The 22,998-nt window shown below is 49.7% G+C and overlaps 2 protein-coding genes across 2 annotated transcripts in view; both read left to right on the forward strand.

Moving 5' to 3' along the window:
* CACNG4 (calcium voltage-gated channel auxiliary subunit gamma 4) overlaps positions 1-5,229 on the forward strand; it is a 43,469-nt gene extending 38,240 nt beyond the window's left edge. Inside the window, exon 4 of the mRNA XM_056326683.1 lies at positions 823-5,229. Within this exon, the coding sequence (XP_056182658.1) occupies positions 823-1,361 (539 nt within the window). The 3' untranslated portion in view covers positions 1,362-5,229. The remainder of the gene's footprint in view (positions 1-822) is intronic.
* Positions 5,230-9,425: 4,196 nt separating this feature from the next.
* Positions 9,426-19,893, forward strand: CACNG1 (calcium voltage-gated channel auxiliary subunit gamma 1). The gene is made up of 4 exons (XM_056346306.1): positions 9,426-9,950; positions 15,905-15,979; positions 18,082-18,219; positions 18,931-19,893. Exons 1-4 carry the CDS (start codon positions 9,710-9,712, stop codon positions 19,155-19,157), a joined length of 681 nt encoding a protein of 226 aa, XP_056202281.1. The 5' UTR covers positions 9,426-9,709; the 3' UTR covers positions 19,158-19,893.
* Positions 19,894-22,998: the final 3,105 nt, after the last annotated feature.

A 22,998-nucleotide genomic window follows, 5' to 3' on the forward strand; every position in this document is an offset into this window, starting at 1 on the left:
AAACTGAGTCCTTCGGAAGTGCTGCCTTTCTAAACTGGAAAGAAGGGCGGCTAAGCCTGTCGGCAGCTCTGTGCCTTACCCCTTTCCTGGATCGAGGGCATGAGCAACAACACACTAAGCAAATTTCTCAAGAGAAAAATAGGATTTTGAAGCTCTACAATAAGTATATTCTAGAAAAGCTTTCGGTTTTCCTGAAAACCAGGAAGCTAAATTCAGTAACAAGCAGGTTTTACACTGTTTAAAATGTATTAAACATTAGATGAATCAGGCATCTCTTACATCCAGGGCCCTTTTCTTTTATACGATGGCAGAAAAAAATTCACCTGTTATAGGTGAGCCCGTTTTTCACACTAGAAACATCTGAAAGAGTCAGCCACATTGTCAATAGCTTTCCCTGAAGCCGAGATTAAGCATGCTGCATTTAGATGAAAATTCAGTAAGGTGGATGAGAACTTATCTTGATCAAGGTGAACAGCCATAGCCCTGAGCTCAAAATGTATTTATTTTTATTATTATCCTGAATGTTAGAAGCCCACTAACAATGTTAGCGAGCTCCCATATAATACTTCTTTCCCGCTGTGGCAATGAAGGGAACAAATCCTGCTGGATATTTTGGGATCCATGTGAGCATACGTGACCCGGATGTGGATCTGTTCTTTGTTTTTCAAGAATGAACGAAATCTTGAGATAAATGAAAGAGTAAATAAATGTAATAAAATTTCCTGGTCATAATCTTTGAACGATTCAGGTCCAGAAAGTAATGTGGCTTGAGTTTGATCTTCCCAGCCACATAACCGCTGATTTATGTTTTTCTGTCTTTAGGACTAAGTAATATCATAGGGATCATTGTCTACATATCAAGCAACGCAGGTGACCCAAGTGACAAGCGAGATGAGGACAAAAAGAACCATTACAACTATGGCTGGTCTTTTTATTTTGGAGCCTTGTCTTTTATCGTGGCCGAGACCATAGGTGTTCTGGCTGTGAACATTTATATCGAGAAGAACAAAGAGCTGAGGTTTAAGACCAAGAGGGAATTCCTTAAGACTTCTTCCAGTTCTCCTTATGCCAGGATGCCAAGTTACAGGTACAGGAGGCGGAGGTCCAGATCCAGTTCTCGATCTACAGAGCCTTCTCCATCTAGAGACATTTCTCCGGTTGGCATGAAGATAGCAAGCACCATTCCCATGAACGAAATTTCCATGTACACTCTTTCCAGAGAGCCTTTGAAGGTTACAACGGCCGCCAGCTACAACGCAGACCAAGAAGCCAGTTTTCTGCAGGTTCACAACTTCCTTCAGAAGGAGTTTAAGGAAGGACTCCATGTCAACATGGTCAACAGGAGAACGACGCCTGTTTGAAGAACCTTCCTTCCTGGCGCTTTTTAAAGAAATATTGAAAGAGAATGGATCTGTCATGAAAGAGAAGGAGCGATGTTGAAGTACCCTCTCACCTCTCTAACTGTGGCATGTGCTGAGGTAGCAAGTGGAGATCCTCTGGACCAACATAAAGATGTTACATGCTCATAGCTTTTTTTGAAGCTATTCGGAGTTTGTTTCTTTCAGTTCTTGGTGTCACGAGATGAAGGCCGTTCATGTTCCTGCACTTTTGTGGTGTGTAAAAAGTCTTGGAGAAACTACAAAGGACTTGCCACCGGTGTGTTTTAAAGGATTACAGAAAAATTGTATGACTTTTTTTTTTTTTCTAATATTGAGATCCCTTAATACAGACTTGCAAATATAATTTATAACCAAGTCCAAGGATGAATGCGAACTACTCATCAAGTGAGCCACTTTCCTTTGACACAGCATAAGCTTTGCCTCTTTAAAAAAAAAAAAAAAAAAAAAAAAAGGGAAAAAAAAAGGAAATATTTTTGAAGGCAACACTTTGTAAAACTGACCTGTGCTACTGAAACCGTAGAGCACCCGTGTACTGAGCATTGCCGACTCCCTGATGGGATGGTAAGGGGGTCTCCCGTTCCTGGGCATAAGGCATCCCTCAGGGCAATGCAGGTGGGGGAGAGAAGGGTGGGTGCATCTTGAAACACCTAGGAAGGGAAGGATTGAAACAGGTGGGACTTGAGCATATTTGCAAATATCATTTCTTGCCTAACATTTAGAAAACTTGAATTCTCATTTTGACTAGCCCTAGTGCCTGATCCGGCAAGGTGCTGAGTGCTGTCTGTCAGGAGCCCCTATAGACTACTTAAGGCAAGAGGGAGAAGCAGAGCTGAGCCGGGGTGGCCCGCGCAGGCGAAGCCGCCAGTTCCCTGCGACTGCATTCCTGTTTTCCTTACTGCTTCACAAGTGCAACACTAACGCTACTGGAAACTAAGATATCTAAGCAATGTGCGTCAGAAAACGAGAAGCTAATACGTTCGGACTAGCAAAACGTCCTGCAGCAACGGGAACTGAGTGTTAACAGAACGGATGACAACTTTGTATTTTTTAAAATAGAACAAAAAGAATCACCGTTTATGAGATATTTATTAAACTCTTTTTATTATGAATAAGTGCCGCATGGTGCAAGGTATAGTTGCTTTTAGATGGAAATGATGGTTCGACCTAATTTAATTTATTTTGTAATGACGAATCTACTTACGTGCAGAGAGCCCACAGAAAACTCTATGCATCACCTAAGGGGGGAACTAATTTGTACCCTTTGCTTCCATATGTTTCTAAAAAGGTCTGAAATACTTTTTTTTTTTTCCCCTTCAAATTCCTGCTTTCAATTTTTACACTTAGGCTTGGAATCTCAAATCTCGAGGGCCTGACTCAAAGGTAATTTAATTTAGCAGTACTCACGTTGATCTTAGTGACCGCTCGACCAAGCCATATGAGAATGAGGGAGGTGCCCGATTCCCCGTGGATGGATCAGGTGCAGCGGGAGAGGAGCATCTAATTCCTGTAGATTCCTTTGAATATACCCGTCATCTTTGCCTAGAAAATCTTTGCTACCAGAAGACTAGAGAAGTGGTGATGAGAAAAAAAATAAATCATGATTTGGAAAGCTTGGCTCACTGATGGTGGGTGATCTCAGCCAAACTGTTAAAACCTCTTTAGTCTTAATTTACCCCGCGATGGCCGCGGCGCCTGTGACTCGGTGGTGGTTTGGATACGAGGCTTTCAGCTGGTGGAACCAAGTCCTCCGGGGAAATCCCGGAGGAGCTGCCTTAACATCCCAAAAAGCAAGTTGAACCTCCTCTCCCCCCGAGGTAAACCCTGCCTAAGCCTCTCTCCTTGCAAGAACCAAGACACAATTCTCACAATTTTTAAGCAAAAGTCTTCCCCTAGTTGCTGTTCAGCTCTGCCCAGCCCTCAGCCTCACAGAGCAGCATCGTCATTTTGGCAGAGGTGGGTTGGAGCCTTCATCCCTGCTTGTTAAGAGTTTCCATTCAGGTTAAAACTCTGCTGGGATCCTTTTTCAAACCTCTGAACTCTGACAGCTAAAGCGAACAGAGTGATGGGAACGATTTAAAAGTAGAAAATGTTGTGCTACTTTCTGTATCAACACACTATGGAGAAAGATGTTACACAAGCTTTTTAAAAAAAAATTCAGAGGCAGACAAGAAAACTTTTTTACCTACTTTTCGGCTAGGACAACATAAAAGAGCTCTAAAATTGTTAAAAGTTCTTGATGAAAGGTTTTTTTTACAAGAATCTTTATGCTTTCAAACAATAAATTATTTCCTACTTTTTGAGACTTCGTAATATTAAAATACTTTGATTAGCTATGATAGAAGTAGAAGTTTGCAATGAAAAAAAAACCTTCTGTCTCATTAGTGTGTCATACTAAGTGCTAATTAATTTACATCTAATTATAGTCGATGTATTTTTCAAGTGCAATTTCCCAGAACTATTTGTTTCCCACTGTGTTAATAAACTAATAGTTAGAAATAAGTCCTCATCCGTGTTTACTGTAATTAAGAATAAAACCATTCCCTTTAAAACCAGGAGTTAGATATAGGCTGTTTTTCTAAACCCATGTACATTGAACTGGAAGTTGACAGTGTGAGGTTTGCTTCACGCGTCCGTTTTGTTCTTTTAATCCTCATTTTCTCCAGTGAACGTGTTTAAAACCAACCGACCATGTGATGCCAGCCAAAGTCCGAGGCTTTGCTACAGCCCGGGTCAGACCTGCAGAGGCACCTGCAGTGTTTTTATGCCACATCAGCAAAAAAAAGAAAGTCTTGCCGAGCGTTTCGGGATGTCCCGCTTTGCCGGAGCGCCTTGCCCCGGAGCTGGGCTGGTTACAGCAGCTCTCCTGGGCGCGATGCCCTGCTCCGCTCCCAGCCAGAGCATCCGCTCCTGCTCCAGCAGGCATCTTTGAAAAACAGAGCTGGAGCAGGGAAATATTCATGGGATGCTCATGGGATACGGGGTCTGGACAGGGAACAAAGGCACAGGGAGATACCAGGGACAAGAGTTTTAGTCCTGTGGGAGAATGGGGGCTGCGATTTAAAACTCATGGTCTACATCAAATTGCAGCGCAGTAATTTGTGCAACCAAAGCAAAAAAAATAATCGTCTCATTTGACAATTCCAGTAAAAAAAAAAAAATCCTCCAAAAATCAGTCTTTTCCTGTGGAAAACCTGATTCTGACAAAACTGAGAAATTTGCAGCATACCTGCCCATGAACAGTGTCTTGCTTCATGGCTGATCTCTCTCTACAGAATTAGTTTGTGCTCAGACTTTCAAACCACTCAGTCACAGTTAAAAAAAAATAAATAAATAAAAAAAATAATCATCTGTTCTTCCACATCTCTCTGGTTTCCCTGGACAGCACCAAACAAATGAGCCCCCGTTTCTCAAAAAGGCCTGCAGGTATCATCATCATACCATTAACGATAATCAGTCTTTTGGTGTTATCCTATAGCACACTGTAACAGCAGACCGAAAAACCAGCTATCAGACCAGATTCGGTTTTCTGAAAAACAAAAGTTTCAGGTCTATCGTCAGCGCTCTCCTCCTAGTTTGTCCTCCTCAATAGGAGTCAAAGGAGAAATCACTTCATATGCCCATACAACTAACAATAAACTATTTTTATATTTCCTTTACTTTCTGTATGGATCACATATCCGCAAGGGCTAATATATCATGTCCCTTGAGGCTCCGTTTCTGTCTGCAGTTCTGAAGTGTTATTTCCACTGTGCTTCAGTTCTACTGGTATAGTCACAACCATGTATAATGTACTTAATCCTTACTTTTTAAATAAACCATTTTAAATGTATGTGTTTGGTGTGGATAAAGGTATATAGATTTTTAACTTCCAGATTCTCTGAGCTGAGATTTCTGTGTTTGTTTTTCTGCATTTCTACATAGTTTGATTGCAGCTGGGAATGTTACTGCAAGCCTGTATGTCAGAGGGAAAAAACCTCTTCTTGTGGTCCCACAGACCACAAAATCTCCAAGATAAGCTATATTCATGATATTTCCAGACATTTGGGTTGGAAACTAAGAAAAACCTTCTTGTTTCCAGCTTAAACTTGGCCCATATGATTCACACACTGGTTTCAGTGCCTGGTTTGAGGCTGGTACGGTGGCCAGCGGCACTGCAAACCACCGTCAAGAAAAATGAGCCAGTGTCTTCTGAAGCACTAGCCCCGAGCCTGTGCTTTCCCTCCACCTTCTGAAGGCTGACATGAATTCACTTCTGAGCATCCTCCTCTCCCTGGGCTTGTCCGTTTTGCCTGAAGAAAGCTCGACCCCGTGTGCTGAAGCTCCACGAAAGCCTGGCTATGGTCACCACCACAAAATCCCAGTGGTGCGGGCAGCACCGAATGAGAGGCAGCACTTCAGCAGCCTCTCACTGCTCCCAGGCATCCCAAGCCATCCCTGCATGACAGACAGTATTTCTTCTTCAAATACTTCTTTTAGCTTTACCTTCCCAGTTCCTGAGCCTCCAGATTGTCTTAAAGAGGAAGACCACCGGTGCACCTCTGTCTGCCCACCTCTCCCCATCAATGGGCACGTCTGGATGGAGGCAGGGACTTGTCTTTCCAAATGCCTGTGACACTCCTAGTGAAGCAATTTGAAGCTCAATCCCCAGGCTGATTCCATGGAACTAAAATAAATAAAGGCTCTTCCCACACACACGTTGCTGGGCAGGTCTGGGGGTAAACACTGACCCCAAGAGCCGCACCCGCCCCGCTGCGAACAGGGGTGCGTCGAAAATGATGCTGAGGGGGAAGCAAAGACAGAATCCTTGAGGCTTCAGAAAGTGGCAAAAGAGCCCAGCGAGGAGGATGTGGCATTTCCTTGGAACGAGAAAACTAACAAACATGGGAGGTGCCGAAAATAAAAGGGAATGAGGAGTGCTCTGCACCTGTCCGCCGAGCGGCTCGTCTTACCGCCGCCTCGCTTCGCCAGAGCCGCAGGGATCGCTTACCGGCACGGCACAGCCGGCACGGCGGGCAGTATTTTAAGAGGATGAAGCCGTGGATCAGGCGTGCAGGCGGTGGCGGGGCATGGCAGTCGGTATTTTAAGAGGACAGAGCTGTGGATCAGGCGTGCAGGCGGTGGCTGGAGCTCCCTGGGGCTGCGGGGCTGGCGAGAGGCTGGCTGTGCCCAGTGCTGCGGGACCACGGCCTCCTTCTTCATGGCCGTGGGAATCTATTACAGACAAAAAATAAAAATAAAAAAATTAAAAACCCAACCAAAACACACACACACACACACATTTTTCTCTTGCCTTCAGTGATGGCAGGATTTCAGCCCCAGGACTGGGGAGCTTTTGGAGATGGCACTGGTGGCATCCCTGGGTACCAGCCCGAGCGCTGCGGGGGAGCTCCAGTCTGAAGGAAGCCACTTGCTGGGAAGCTGTTTGAGCCGAAAGCAGACCAGGCACCATCTCCGCCACCCGGGTCCGTTCTCACCTGCAGAACGCGCTTCTGCAGGAGGGGAACCACCGAGTTGGGTTAATCCGCTTGTGGGAAATACCAAGGCTGGTCTGAACGGAATATGGGAAGGTGCAAGTGCTGGGGAGCAGAGCAAGCCCGCACCCTGCCAGGGAAAAACCATGCCACGGCTGGTCTTGAGACACCTCCTTGGGCATTTTCTCCAGCAGAGAAACATAATTGTGTCTCTCACTCGCTGCTGCTAAAGCGCTAATTACAACACACCCTGCTTCCCAACAGGTCCTCATTAATAGTCTGTTTATATTTCACGTGATATTGATTTTTAAATGTGAATACTTGCCAGCTGACGCAGGGAGACGGCAGGAACCGTTCCTACAGGATTTAGGCATCGTGGTCTTCTGGATGTGCAGAAAGCTTCTGAGGTTTCCCTTAGCCCTTCGCTCCTCCAGAAATCAGCTTTGCTTCTGCATCTGCGGGTGGCCACCAGCCCCCCGGGGAGGCCAACTTCGCCCCCAGGCTGGGGACGGAGGCTCAGCCCGTGGGCACGGCAGCCTTTCAGCTCTCCCCACGCCGGCCGGAGGGGCTGCAGGCGGTGCCACCGCACACCCACCAGCCACCCCCACCGGCAGCGGGAGCCAGGGCTGGCAGGAGGTGGCCGCAGTGCCCTTGCGATGCGGCTACACACGTGCATGCAGCAAACCCAGCGAGCCCATGGACCCTACAGAACACCTTCTTTCCCATGGACCAGTGGCTCTGGGTCCCCTTTTTTGGGGGCTGGGGACAATGTTTCACCTCATCTGCAGTAACGTCTCTGGGGAAGGCACTGCCGCTCACGCTGGAGCTCATCAGAGCTGGTTCACACCCCCAGCCCCGCTCGGTGGGGGAGGGAGGATGGATGTTTTTCCCCCTCTGATTTCACTTTAGTTGTTTCCTGGCTATTATTAGGGAGCTCAAAACAAAACCCAACCCTGAGGAACTTAACCAGATCAGAGGACTTCAATGAGAACAAAAAGCATGAGCCTTGCCAACACTGGAAGAGAGACAAAGACCAACACCAAAAAAAGATTAATGAGTTCCCACCCCTGCAGTCCTTGTGGGTTGTAATTAGTCTAAAGCGTGATCATTAGCACTTGCTTCCTCAGCAACCAGAACCTTGCTTTGTGCCCACATTTGCAAACACACATTCTCTTTGCCTTGCTCAACTTGCGGAGGACCTGTGGAGTCCGTAGCATCAAGGAGGCAAAATTAGGATGCAGCTCCCAAGATCGACTGATGTCTAGTGAAATTTAACAAGAGACTACTTCAAAGGAAAAGGCATTACATTTTTAATGCATTCCTTTTCTGGTTTAAAGTCTGTTCCCTTTAGGCTTTTCCACTTTCATGAGAACTCTTGGTTCTGGTTTAAATGTAAGCCTCTAATTCCCCCAGCCCCAACACGGCACATCACAGTCCTATGCAAGGCTGTGAGCAGCTTCCTTCAGACATGTCCATGGTCTGTGGGCCCTGCCTTGCCCCGTGTCCCCAGTGCCCTTCCTGGTCCCCTTCTCATCTTCTGCACCACGTACCTTCGCTCCTTCCCAGCTCCTCTGCAGCAGGGCCGGGGCACCAGATGCTGTGCCGGCTTTAGGCAGTCACCCTGTTCCCCAGGGGTGTCTAAACCAGCACTGTCACACATCCAGCAGAGTAATGTTAACCCCTTGAAGTCATATTTCAGTTACAGTTATTTTGGATCAATACCTTTTATCTTATTCCTTATTTCCTCTCCCTTTCCCACGCTCCCCTTCCGCCTTAACTCCTTGCTTCAGATTGCCCTCATTAATTTGAGCTGACACCTCTGCACACCTTTATTTTGACATCAAATTGGGGTGTTCATAAAACAGGGCTGGAGTAGCTTTGACATTATCTTGACAACGATAACATGATATTTGCAGCTTTCCACTGGCATTTTTTAACCATTCCTTTGACATTCAGGTACCGTCACCCTCCTCAGTTTGACATCCCAGTTATAATGTCATCTCCATAGTGGCCTCTGCAATGACATTATCGTCACATTCACATTACAATCAGCTGAAATACCAAAGAGAAGGAGAGGTGTTGGCCCCAGCCCTGGCAGTCTGGGTTCAGGGTGACTGAAGTCACTTGTGGAAGAAGGAGCAGACGCCGGAGGTGCTGTACGCATGGAGGGAAACCTGCGCGGTGGGAAAGCAAGCGAGCGCTCCAGTGGGTTTGCATTAGAAAAAACGGGCAAAAGGCAAAAGAAACACACACGCCAACTACTCAGACGACTTCAGGTTAGTTAACAGTAACTGTGATAAAAAATAAACACTAAAATCAATGTTTGCTTGTTTTGCCATCCTTTACGCCGCAACGCTCGGCTCTGGAGGGGTGTCCAGCCCCCGACTCCTCGCAGGGGCTGCCACAAGCTGAAGGACTGCCAGGGCTCTTCAACTGCTCCCAGTCAGTCCGAGCTCAGGCCCAGCACTAGTCTAAGCACAGATGGTTTATAACCTCGCTGAAAAGTTAATTGTCCTATTAAAGCTGTTTCTGGGCATGCCCCAAGTCAAGAGATCCCAGCCTTTGTGCGGCGGCTGGGGTGGCTGTGGGGATCGGCGGGTGGGAATGCACAAGCAGCGCGGTGGGACGGGGCGAAAGCTGAGCTCTGCGGGGCGCCGCTCTCGTTACGTGCGTTAATGACCTCCTCACTGCGCTGGCTGACACAGCCCAGCAGCTGCCTGCAGCCGCTCGGCGACGCAGGGCTGACATTTGCAAACACTCGGATGCGCCAGGATCTCGGGAGCGGAGCCCTGGTGAATCACCCACCGCGCTCCGCCGGGAGCAGCAGGCTGGAGCAGGATGGATGAGAACAAACCCCTGAAGGTCCGGCTGACGTTCTCTGTGATCCTGGTGGGCGTCTCGCTCCTGTTTGCAGCCGTAGTGACTGACCACTGGGCCGTGCTGAGCCCCAGAGTGGAGGAATACAATGCCACCTGTGAAGCGGCTCATTTCGGGCTTTGGCGGCTCTGTACAAAGCGGATTTTTATGCAGGAGCAAGGTCCCAAAGAGAAGGGCTGCGGGCCCATAAGCCTGCCAGGAGGTAGGTGACCACCCAGCGATGCACGGGAGAAAGCCCCAGGCAGCCACACCAGGCTTTGCTTAGGAGGCTGCAGGACGTGGCAGAAGGAAGACGGGGTCCATGTCCCACGGCACTTGGTTTGGCATGGGGCCGTTTTCATGCGGGGCTGCAAACACGCCTCGGTGCCACCCCTCTCGCTGTAGGTGTGCGCTGCGCTGCCTTGCATGGCTGTTTGTGACCGTATCTGAGCCTCCTGTGCAGCGACGGGAGTGGCGGGGAGAAGGGGAGGAGGATCGGACACGGTGGAAATCACAGAGGGATATTGGGATGGTGGAAACCTCACATTAAAGCCCAGGTTTTTCTAACCATCCGCCTGCACCCAGGCAGGCTGACAGCAGCAGGCAAGAAAGAAGATTTATGGATCCACCATACATAGCTGGATCTTTAGGATTTCCAGATCCATATAGCTGTGGAGGAACAGCCTGCTCCCGGCGGGCACTAGGTTATCTCCCAGCTATTTCAGTAACAGCCATTTCTCAGGGCAGGGAGGAAGAGGGACCCACAGCAAAGTGCTCTTCCAACTTATATTTTTTTTAAAAAAAAAAAAAAGTCATAAACTGAATTTGAAGCAACTTCTCAGTGCCTTACCGAGCCTCCGAGCCTCTTGGTGGAGGCAGCCTGGTCCCACACACGTCCCCACCATGGGTCCCTCCAGTGCCAGCAATAGGGAGGGCAGCGGGGGAGTGGGCACGGCTGCTTTCCGGGAAGACCATTATGTTTCCCTGGCCAAAGGAGCTCGTTAGGTTTTTGCTGATCACAGAGTCAGCAATACTCGCCCTGTACGTGCTAACACACCCTCCCCCTGACAGAGCTACACTGCTTTTTTAGAAGGCTCATAGGGTACTGGATGCTTTCCAGAACAGAAATAACAGGATTGCCGTCACGTTAGAGCCGCTGCTTGCAATGAAATATGGATGTTAAGACATATTTGAAAATTTCCTATGAAAAATCTTACTGCCTGGGCTTACTGTATGTTCTCTGTATTAATGCAGTTCTTTATCTCTTTGGCCAAATTACACGTTCCGAAGAGAGGAGCTGAATCCCGGTGTTCAGATCTGCCTCTGGCCCACTTTGGGAGTGTGACATCCATATGCTCAGTGCCTCTCCCAGTGGTACTTCTATGCCTAGAAACAGATTCCTCACAGCACACCTTTCCTTGCACGTGGAGGAAAACTCCCACAAAAGGAAAAACACCAGAAATCGGTGGATATACACCCAAATTGCACAACTGCGGGGTAAATATAAAACTCATAAATACCCAGCTGTCTGCAAAAAGCAGATTTGCGGGCAGGGCAGCGCGAAAGCAGCTTCTCTCTTTGACAGACACCAGCATGTGCTCGCACAGGCACTGAATCACGTCCCAGTGCTGCCGTTCTGCTGGGCACAGCGAATAACTGGGGGAGGATGGGCCGCCCACCCACACCAGCGGTGGTTTTCCAGTTTTTCAAGATATTTGGGAATTTGGCTGATAGCCCGCGTCACAATCAGCATCCCAGGTTTCGAAATGTGCACCTGGGTTATAAGCAATACCTCGCTGCCTGTTTTCCTCAGGCAGGGAAGGCAGCACGGGGGGGGGGGGGCAGGGGGAGCACAGCCCCCATGGGGGGAGTACAGTTCCCATGGGATCAGCGCTGAGCGGTGCTGCGGCCGCACAGGATTGATTTCACACTTCTGGGAAAGGGATGTCGGCAGGGCAACACCAGGGCTGTGAAACCTGCAGCAGCCGAGAAAAAACGTGAATGAACAAGCGTGCGGTAAAGAAGCAGATGCGGGCGGGCACTGGTTTTCCTGAAAATCATGAGACGTAACCAGACGTTACTGCCACTGCCGGGACTGGGAAGGAAACATAAGAATTTATCATTGCATTAATAACCATTTACCAGTCACTCCCTGAGGAGGAAACGGATGGCATGATTAACATTATTTATTAGGCTTTGAGCTCAGCACGGTGCAAAATGGGGAGGATGACTTGGCTTGCTGTCCACAAAGCAGGGCTGTGATTTAGGCAGAGCTTTAAAATTTTACAGTGCTTTTCTGAGGATGTTGACAAATTGGAAAGGGCTCAGCATCCTGGTGTAAGAAATAAAACGCTGAGGGAGATGGCGGATAAAACCGAGCAAATTCAGATTAATACTGAAACATGTTTCATGGTGGTCAGTGGGCACTGGGGCAGTTTACTACTGGTCGTAAACTGAGTTTGCCTTCGCTGCCGGTAACCCCAGCGTTGGCATCGCCCTACGGAGCAGGGTCTCGGCGCCCGCAGGCTGGGCGGCAGCGGGGATGCTCTGCAGCCCGTGTGTGCTGCCAGCAAGTTAAACAGGTCCTTGTGCATACGGGAACCTGAGTTCGGGCAACCGGAGGGGAAAAGCGCTTGAGCAAATGGGTTAGCAGCAGGGCTGTCTCGTCCCCGTGTCCGTACAAGAGACTCACTCTGCAAGACTGATAGGAAATTAACCTGTCTGGAGATACAATCTCCAAACCCCAGTGTGAGTCAGAGACCTTCCCCGGGCTTGCTGGCCAGGTCAGAGCCCAAGGTCTGGCCCCCTCCACCACCCAGCCCCCACCTTATCACCTCCTCTAATCACAGCAGCCGGTCCTGTCTCCCCAACGTAACGCACGTGGAAACCTCACATTAAAACCCCGGGTTCTCTAACCATCCCACCTGCCACAAAACCCCACGTGCTAGTGTCCAGCCCGTGTCCAGGAGCAAGGTGGGCTCCAGCCCTTTCCCAGCCTGCCGCTCCAGGGGGCATAGCTGCCACCTGAAACTCTGCATGGCCCAAACATCTGGTGGCCTTGCTGCCCTTCCTTCCCCCACGAGGTCCCCATACCGCAGCCCCCCACGGCTCAGCTGCGGTTCTGTGGGATCGCACCTCTGCCGTGTCCCGCGGCTGCATCCAGCCCCGCGGCGCGAGCGGCTGGGAGCTCGGCTCTGCCCAAACGGCGGGAGGGTGAATTGGCCCCTTTGCCCCCCCAGGAGTGCTGGGTCTGGAGGGTTATCACACTGTGATAAACCAGGTTACAGCCCTGAAGATCATCCAAGCGTTAATGCCCACAGAGCCCCTGGACTGTTCCCATCAGCCCGCTGAGGTGACCTCGTGGCAGAGATAATGCAATTAGGGGTGGAGAGAAACAAAGATTGCCAGTTTTCATCCATTATAAAAGCCATTTTAAATCCTATCCATTATGTAAATGTGGTGTGACACAAATGGGCTTTTCTCTTATTCATGATGGCACCAGAGAGGCCTTGAAGTGCCTCAGTTCTCTTGAATAACAGGGAGCCTTGCTGAAATAGATATTCCCAGCTCAGCAGAGCACCAAAGCATCTTTAAACTGAAAACAATATATCATTTCACCCAAACCAATCTAGTTATATTTTTCCACAATAAATGCATTTTCCAAAACCACCTCCTCTGGAGCCAGCCCATCTCTGCAATAACCCCCCTTGCTGTACCTTGGCAGAGCTCTGCTGTAAGCCACCAGACACAGAGGCAGCTCCTTGTCCTGCGGACAAGTCCGTCTCCGAAAGAAAGTTGTGTGTGCTCCCCCCTGATGAGTTTCCATGGACCGGAGGGAGGACCAGGCTGGCTTGCATCACCTGCAAGGGACCCAAGGCTGCGCTGTGTCCCACGTCACGCCGTGTCTGGATGGCTTCACCTTGGGTTTTGTACAGCCAACACGCCCCAGGACTCCTTTGAGTTCAGGTTTTTCAGAGAATTAATTAAAAACCGAACCAAACAGTCGCGAAATAAAGTGTCCCAGTTTCACCCCGTTTCCCTCCCCTTTAGCACAGGAGCCAAAAGCTCCCCAGACTGGGATCAGCAGACACGGTGCTCAGCCTCAGCCACCCCTCGGTCGCCAGCAGAGGCACACAGCCTCCGCTCTGGGGCTCAAAATTTGCAATTTCAGTCACAGAGGTCTGAGTTCAAGTATGTTTCCTCCAGTCATTTGCAAGGATAATAAAGAACAGGTCAGGAGATGGCAGAGCGGAAAATGAACCTAGTCTCTAGCAAGGAGAAGCTGAAGCCGAAATAAAAGTCAGCTTATAAAATTAAGTAGATAAGAGCATCTCGAAGGAATCTTCCACTAATGGGTGCAAAAACGCTGCTTTACAATTGCCTATCTCCTGGGAGAGAGAACATAAATCCTTCTCGAATCAGTAACTCGAACATCTGCCATTTACATGACAGAAAAAACCCACACGAACCGACAGGGAACATACAGTACACTGGTGTCTTCTTCCCACCAGAAATTAATGTAAATAACCAGCAAAGCGCAGTGCATGCCCCCAGGCAGAAACCACCCTGCATGGTCCTGCGCCGGGACTTGGCTCAGGCTTTATCCCACGACCCAGAGCAGCCTGTCCCAGCCCGGGTGCTGGAGAGGACCACAAAGTCCTCGAGACCTTCTCCCAGCATCTCCTGGAAGCTGGCGTTAACTCTGGGTTTTACTGGGCAGGAGATGCTGGTCCCTTGCTGCAAGCAGTGCCTGTCTTCCATGCAATCCTGGCATGATTTCCCAGTGGGATGGGAGTCCAGCCTGGGGTGCGGACGGGTGCTGGGGCAGGTGCCGAGCGTGTCGTCTCCAGCCCGGCTCAGCAGAATAGCGCAATCAGAGCTGGCGCTACTCAATGCGCCTCCGCGATTGCACCCTTCCAGCCAAATTCCTGGCGAGCAACTGTTCTCCCAGCTCCGCACCCCTTCAAACCTTCAATTAAATCAGTTATAAATAGCGAGAACACCCTCCATCCCGACCCTGCTGCTGCCAAAGCTTCGAGTCAGCAGGTCCTCACCAGACCCTTCCCCATCCTGCTGAGACGCTGAGGCTGAGCCTCCCATGCCCACTGACAGCAGTGACATTGCTTCTCCGGCTGACTCGCACTAGACCGAGTATGAAACAGCATTGTGGCCATCAAGAGACTCGGCTGCCAACTTCCCCCCTCCCAGTACGCCCCTGCCCCACAATCTTGACCCCTACTCACTTAAATAACCACTCCATAAACACCCCACGGCAGCGTGCTCACATTAGATCCAGATAGAGTTTGAAAAAGTTCCTGCTATCTAACTCTGCTCTTACCCAATTAACTTAACAGGCTGCTCTGATGGGAGAGAAATTCCGTAAAGCCAGGCTGTGTGACAGCCCCTTTGCCCTTGACTCATACGGCTTTCAGCAGCCTTCCCTTCCCTGGACAACAGTTTGTGGCTTCAGATAGCTTTTGGGTTTTTTTTACTGACCGCCAAAAAAAAGCCTTTCGTGTCCCTGTCGTAGTAGAGCACACTGCAGCCCCCCCTCTGGGACCCCCGTCAGGCGGTGACATCCCCCACCCGCAGCAAACGCCCTGGGCTGCTCCCCTCTGGGCAACGGGGTGCCGTGAGCTGGAGCGGGGAAGAGCCGGGAGGGAGAAGGTGGACGAGGACACAGCATCCTCCCTTTTGGCAGCCCCAAGGGGTGGTGACCCCCCGCGGCCGAGGGGCGATGGCATTGCGGGGCGGGTTGGCAGTGGCGAGGGGAGGGGAGCCGAGGTGCCAGCTCAGCAGGTCTCATCACCAGGGCATACAGCTACATGGAGAGGCAGGAACATGTGATGGCCAAAGACAGAATGAGAAAAAATTATCCGTAATTCATATTTTAAACAGATGAGCAATCAGTGCACAAAGCTCTCGGAGGGAGCAGCCCCCGAAAGGTATCAGAGGGGGCTTCAGTGTGTCCGTGCTGGAGCTGGTGGCCTGGCCTGTGTGTGCCACTCATCTGCCCTCAGATAAAACAGATCCGACTCCAATTTTCCAGTATCACCAAGGGTAGGGAGCCTTAAAAACACTGCAAGGCTGATACATCAATAAAAAGCAAATTCAGTTTTCCTACATTTTATCAGAGGCTTCCAAGCGCACGTAATTCAATCTCCTTTTGGCTTTCAGAACACAACTGCTCCTACTTCAAGCACTTCACTCCCGGACAGAGCTCGGAGATATTTGAAGTCACCACCCAGAAAGGTAAGAACGATCCCAAAAAACTATTTTCCTAATAGTGTGTGAATGGAGGTGTGCACAAGATTTAAGGGGTCCCCAAAATGGGGGTTCGACCCTGCTTCCACTGAAAGCAGGAGAGGAATTTCTATCAGATACCATCAGCTGGGAAAAATGTGAAAAAGGCTCAGAATGAGGTCAAGCGCCAGCTTCCTGGGAAGGATAATTTTTTATATACGATCACACTTGTAAGTGTGATTTTACTTAAAGCTGTCCCGCAAATATATAACAACGTCAATACACACGAAAAGTGCAAAAAGTCTTTTCAGCATCAAAATGACTTTACAATGCTGGCACCGCCTGCAACACGCAGAGCCTCTGCCATCAAAGGAAGAAAACATTAATAAAATCTAAAGGAATATATTATATACATCATACTCCAATCAGAGTCTTGACCCTGAAAAATACAGAGACTCTGTGGAGACCAGTAGGAATTTTATGCTTCGTATGGATTTTATACGAAAGCCACGTAAAAACCCGAGCGACCAGTGGAAGGAAGGACAGAGACCCACGGAGGCACGCACAGCCGGCGTTACAGAGTACGGATTTGCACAGCCGGCTGTCACAGACAAAATTTCACACTTCTGTTAAGTCCCTGATAAAACCAAATACTCTGAGCGGTCATCTAACGTGCTCCTCTCCCGTCCAGCAGGTAAAGACAATTTTTTTTCTCGTTAGCCACACAACAGATTTGACCGTGGAGGAAATCAGTCGATGATTGCATTACACATCCTAAACAATCTGCTTTGCTTTCAGTGGAAATGACGATGGTGGAAAACTGTTTTCTAAAAGAAGCAGGTTCCTAAGACGGGAAAAACTGGGAATTCTATGTGGCTAGAGGAGCATACCTCTGAGCTACCTGCTTTTGCTCATTTATACACCGCCAGATCCAGCCATCTGATCTTAAAAATGCACCCAATGCCTTCTTAGAAATTGCAGGGAAAAAAGTCAGGAAGAACTTCTTTTCTTTGAAGCAAAAGAAAAAGCTTAAGCCCCAGCCAAAGATTTCACATCGAAACAAACTCTTTTAGGCAGTTCCCGCACATAGTAAAGAGAAACATTAAGGAAATTATAATAAAACCGTGGTATGAAAAGCAGTGAGAACAAAGAGCGATCTGCTGTTCCCTTCCACAGAAATAGCTACATTTTGATGGGAACTAATTAGGAACAGGCAAAAAAATTCATCATGATTTTGCCTGGGAGATATTTTTTTTTAATGGCTTGAAAGGCAAATATCATCAGGCACTGTGATGTTCACACATGGCTACATGTGTTAAATATTAAACTCATCTGAAAATGCATGGAATATGTAAATGAAGTCCTGAATTATTCAATTAGCAATTCTCCCCCCCCCCCCCATTCAGGCACCGGTGTATGCTTCAGCTGGGCAAACTGTCCGGCGCACATCTTAGGGAAAACCAGCTTGTTTTACGGAGGGTTTAATCGTGTGCCCTGAAGCAGCTGGGTTTTCACAGAGCTGGAAATCATTGTCTTAAAGGAGGGGGGAGAAAAAAAACCAACCACCAAGTGCTGTGCAAACACCTCACCTCTGGCCTCCTGCCTGCTTTGCCGGCCGGGATTTGGAGCCCCACGGAGCACCCAGCTGTCTGTCCACATCGGCACCACGCACAGGGGCCGTGTCCAGGCTCTGCAATACAGGCAGGGGATAAAAATAGCATCAAGCTGTCTATTTACTCTGGGCGATGGGAGACATGAGAGTGGAGCCCAGTAAGGCTTCAGCAATAGCAATGGTGTAGCACAGCTAAAGCGACCCCAGCCCGGAGCATCACTGAACCAGTACAGGTGCCGTTTGCTCCTTCCGTGAGTGTTCAGAGCATCTCCCCCTCCTGCTCTGTGTTCATATCCTTCACCTTCATCAAGACACATGGCCAATATCTGCCCCTGCGTTTACTGGAGGGAAATAGCCAATTTGCCAGAGCCACCCCTCCGCAGCAGCAGGACTGGACGTATTCCTCGGAGTGACCTTCTGCAAGGTCACCACCGCTGACGGGAGCGTGCTCCGGATCCGCATGCACTTGCAATTTGTGGTGTTTGTTTTGCTTTGGCAGAATACAGCATTTCAGCTGCAGCCATTGCCATCTTCAGCGTTGGCTTTGCGATCATCGGGACAATCTGCGTCCTCTTATCCTTCAGGAAGAAGAGGGACTACCTGCTGAAGCCAGCGTCCATGTTCTACACCTTCGCAGGTAGGAGGCTGGGGGGCTCACGTCCTTGCGCTCCTTCCTAGGACAACATAGAGAAATATAGATCCTGGGGGGGAGGGGGCATGGAGATGCTTCTAAAAAAGCCCTGAACGTGGCATTTTCTCCCTCGCCACAGTCACACCACTAGCCCTTACGTGGTGCTCTAGCTGAAGAGCTCTGAAGATGTCCTGCTCAGCAAGCGTCACCCTCCAGCTTGTCCGTATCTTCTCCAACTACCTTTAAAAGGGGCATTTCTAGTGGATTCAGGGCCAGCCCCACTCTAACCCAGGGTTATATATTATTCTCTCTCATTTATTAAGACTTAAACCAAAGGAACAGCTGACCCAGGCCCGAAACACACAGTTGTCCCCCAAGCCCACGAAGGCTGCATTTGCAGCTGAGCCAGCACCACCCACCGCGCTGGCTGAGACAGGGGTGCCAACTGTCACCTCCATGCAAACCTTACCCTTTGGAAAAGCTGCCTAGGGATGCAATTATTCCTCCACCACTCGAGTTTCCCATCCAAACCGGCCTAAAAGATCACGCTCAGCTGCTCGGAGCAGTTGCCAGCGTTGGTCCTTCAAACGCTGGAGTAGGTGACTCACCTGGGAATCTCACTGCAGCTCCTGCATGCAAAAAGACAGCTGAGGTGGGTAATTAAAGATGAACAACTGATAGCTGGTTATTCAGCCCACTGCTCCGATCTTCCTTCAGGTCTCTGCATCATCATCTCGGTCGAAGTCATGAGGCAATCCGTGAAGAGGATGATCGACAGCGAGGAGACAGTCTGGATCGAGTACAGTTACTCCTGGTCCTTCGCCTGTGCCTGCGCCTCCTTCGTCCTGCTCTTCGTCTGCGGCATAGCCCTCCTCCTGATCGCGCTGCCTCGCTTCCCCCAGAACCCCTGGGAGACGTGCATGGATGCAGAACCCGAGCACTGATGTTCCCAGCACCCAGGAAAAAAACCAGAAAGTGTTCTGAAAAGATTTGCCTTTTTTAAAATGTCTGGGTCTCACTGTACAACGTGCCTTCAATTACCTAAGTCAATACTGAACCAAGGCATGTTCAATTGTAATTATTGCTTTGTTTCTTTTTTTTTTCTTTTTTTTTCCCGCCTTCTCTTTTTTATTATTTTTTTTTAAGAAATCAGAAAGAGCATTCAGCACCAGTGTGGTCGTGGGTAAGTGGCCCTGCTCAGTGCCAGTTTGGGGATGCCTCGTGCTGATGCATTTAGGGGGGAAAAAATAATATCTGTGTGTGAGACAGCTCATGCCACAGAGGAGACAGCTTTCTTAGGGAGGAGATGTTTGGTGTAGTGGTGCAGATCCATGAGGGATGCTGGGCCTTTACACCTCACCTGGTCAGAGAGAGCCAGCAAGAAATTCCAGCTCCATTTCCTCATTTGTGCTGTAATCCTTCCTAAGAAGGGCTGGCTTACCACTCTGAAATAAGTTGGAGATCCTTATGCAATTCCATTAAAGTGTTAAAATTTGGGGGGGGAAACCCCAAACAAAACTGCCTAGCATTCAGATGAATATTTCTCCTACAAATTTACACGCTTCAGTTCCATTCTTTTGAATTAAGCACAAAACCCCCGTAAGATAGAGTTTCTGTTCTGCTTAAACTTTGATGGCAAAGCCAGGTACTGAACATTGAGAGTGAAACTTTCCTTTAATAAAAAGCATAATCTTCTAGTAGCACGATCTTCTGGGAAATATTTTGATGGAGCAATCAGCTGGCCCATCAAGTCCTGCTAGATCCAGACTGACAGTGTCATTCTGGGTGGTGTTTACGGTACCAAGTTCTTGTTTGTTCCTTGTGAACGGGGCTTTTTTAGGAATACTGCGATTTGCCCAGTGCATACATGTATAAAACCACACTTGAGGAAAAATTCTTCCAGGTGGCTGCTGAGAAGGAAAGGACTTAGCCTGAAACACCTGGGAGAGTCAGCGCCGAAAATACGATGAGTGTGCCTTGCTGTTGATGCACACCCGAGGCGTTCTGATGGGGGATGCTGGCGAGGCTGGTTGTGTTGCAGAGCCCTGGCACTGCTCTGCTACGAACGCCCGCAGCACCGGGGGGCACGGGGGGTCCCACAGCCCCTCTGGCCCAGCCCTCTGCACCATCACAGCCCCCCAGCACCATCAGCAGAGTGGCAGCGCGAACAGAAGCCTTTTGTGAAGTCGCATGGATGTTTTTCCAGCTCTTTGAAGTCGAAAAGCGCTACAAATAACACATATATTACAAAGTTGGGGGATAAAGCGTTCATTGGTGCTCAGATCTGAGCAGGAGCTGGGAAGCTCTGCCTGTCTCCCATCACGAGAGACACCTGCAAGCCTTCAAGTTGTCACTGAACCACGGTGAAACGCTAAATGGTTTTGAAATCTTATTTTTGGGTACAGAGCTGACATGCTTAATTTGCATTTTCATTGTTCAGGAAAACAGAGGCTAGTTTCTAGGGAGATCCTTCATGTGCAACAACAGCAAGGGAGGCCACTGGCATGACCCCTGCGGTGCCTGACCCCAGGCTGGGATACCCAAGCCCACGGAACGCAGCTGAACCTAAGCAAAGCAGCTGGTGGGCATTCCCAGCTCAGCCACCGCCATCAAAACAGCCTCACCTGGGGCAGGCAAGGGGCTGAGACAACCCAGGTTTGGGGACGGGGGTCTAGGGTCACCACCCTGTGGGGACCAGCAGCATGTGCTGCACCCCTGGGAAGCCCCTTCCTCAAGCACCGTCCCTCTTGCAACGCTTCCTCTGGGACAAAGCAGCTTCCAGGTGACTTCTTATTCCGACGGGCCAAGCTGTTGCCCAGCCAAGGAGCTGCTGACTCCCTTTTGTGATGCTCAAGAGCAAGACTTCCCTATTTCAGATACGTCCTGAAAGGTCTCACCCACATCACGCACGCTCCAGCTTGTGTCAGGGCTGAACCACTTTGTCCAAGTTCCAGTGAGAGCCATGGAAAGATTCCCAGTACGTGCCGGGCTCTGGCTGGGATCCAGAGGTTTCACAGCCTCTCTGGGCTCAGTTTACTCCCACGGCAGAGAAAACAGCTGGCAGCAGTGAGACCCCTCACCCACCACCAGCACCTCAGGCAGCGGAGCTGGGCGCCTCCCAAAGCTCTTGAACTCACCGAGCGTCATTCTCTGTCTGCTCCAGGCTGAGGCTTTTTGATCATCCACCACCTCGTGTGGTCCCTGCAAGACTAAGAGGCATGCAGATGACTTCACTTTCTTTTTCCAGATACTAAGAAATGCTGATGAGGGACCCATCTATTAAATTGGTCATTGGTATTCACAGTGGGAAAGGCACTGCTCCTGCAGCAGGTCTGCTCTGCTGTATCTAAATCTCTTTGCCAGGGAGCCGATAATGTGTTTTGAGAGCGTTAATAGAAGTGGTTGGCCTTCACAAAAGGAAAAAGAAGAATGTAATTTAGAGGGGGGAGGGGGAGGAAGATGTAACCAGGTTTTTTTCATTCTCTCAGCTGAGCAACTAGCAGGGAATGGCCACCAAAACTTCAGGAAGGTACATGAAAATGTGAAAGAAACGTCCTCACTGGCAAGGAGGCAGCGGAGAGGAATGAGGAGGGGAACCCGGACAGGAGCACACATGGGGCTGCGACACGGCCAAAGAACAGAGTGGGAAACGTGCCGGAGAGAGGAAGAGGCAAAATCATTCACAGAACAACTCGCTTCCACCAGCCACCATGAAATCCTGAGCGCCAGTCCTGCCGCCACCAGACCCATGGACACCTTCGGTCGTGGGTCCCCTGGGCACGTGCCATCTGCCACCGCTGCTGCCCGTCCCCTCCTCGGGGCATCACCGAGCTGCCCTGAGGCATCACACGACACAACACTGAGATTTCAGTAGAGCACTGCAAAGCCCAAGCGTTAGACCACAGAGTAAATGCAACAGTTTGGTTGGGATTTTTTTTTGTTTGTTTGTTTGTTTACGTAAGATTTGCTGTTAGGCACGAGGCGCAGAGCGAGAATCTGCTTCCCTTATTTTTAAATGCCGTGTTGTGTGAATTTGATGTGCGGAAAAGGTGCCAGACTAACAACCCTGAAGAACCAAACTGCCTGTTTAGCAAGCAGCTAGCTGAGCTGCCACTGCAGGTTCATCTTCCAAGCGGCACCACAGCAGCCCCAGCCGGGCAGGGGGCCGGGGGCTTGTCCCCAGCACACGGGGGAGCACGGAGGGGTGCACACAGCCAGGGGTTCCTTCAGAAATCTTGGTACAAACCCCGCTTTTCCCCTAGTCCATGCCTGAAAAGGGCCAGAGCATCCGCATGATGCTCGGGTGTCCTCCCACCATGGCACCCCGCGCACGGAGGCACAGGTATACTTACTTATTTACTTCTTTTTTCCACTGATCCGTTTCCATCCTCGTGGTGACACCGATCTGTCACATCCTTGCAGCCATCACCTCTTTTTTCCTCTCCTTACTTCCACAATTATGGAAATGATTTCTAGGAAGTCCCAAAGATCCGAGAATCTCCCCCTTCTGCAACGAGATCCTTGGCCCCGCTGCAGAGGGCACCTTCTCCTCCGGGCTTCACCGCCCCTGAGGAACCCAGCCGGCACGGGGCCACCGACGCCAAGAGATGGCTGTTGGCAGCGCGACCTCCTGCCAGCCCCAGGCAGGGCCCTGGCGATTAACCCCAAGCCCTTGGGCTCCGTCCGGGGCGCTGCCATCGGGCATTTGCACACCAGGAACCCCACCAATGTGCACAAACCGTTTTAGAGTAAATCTGAGCGTAAACTTCATGTAACATAAACTTC

Source organism: Falco biarmicus, chromosome 1 (genome assembly GCF_023638135.1).
Source record: "Falco biarmicus isolate bFalBia1 chromosome 1, bFalBia1.pri, whole genome shotgun sequence".
Classification (NCBI taxonomy): domain Eukaryota; kingdom Metazoa; phylum Chordata; class Aves; order Falconiformes; family Falconidae; genus Falco; species Falco biarmicus.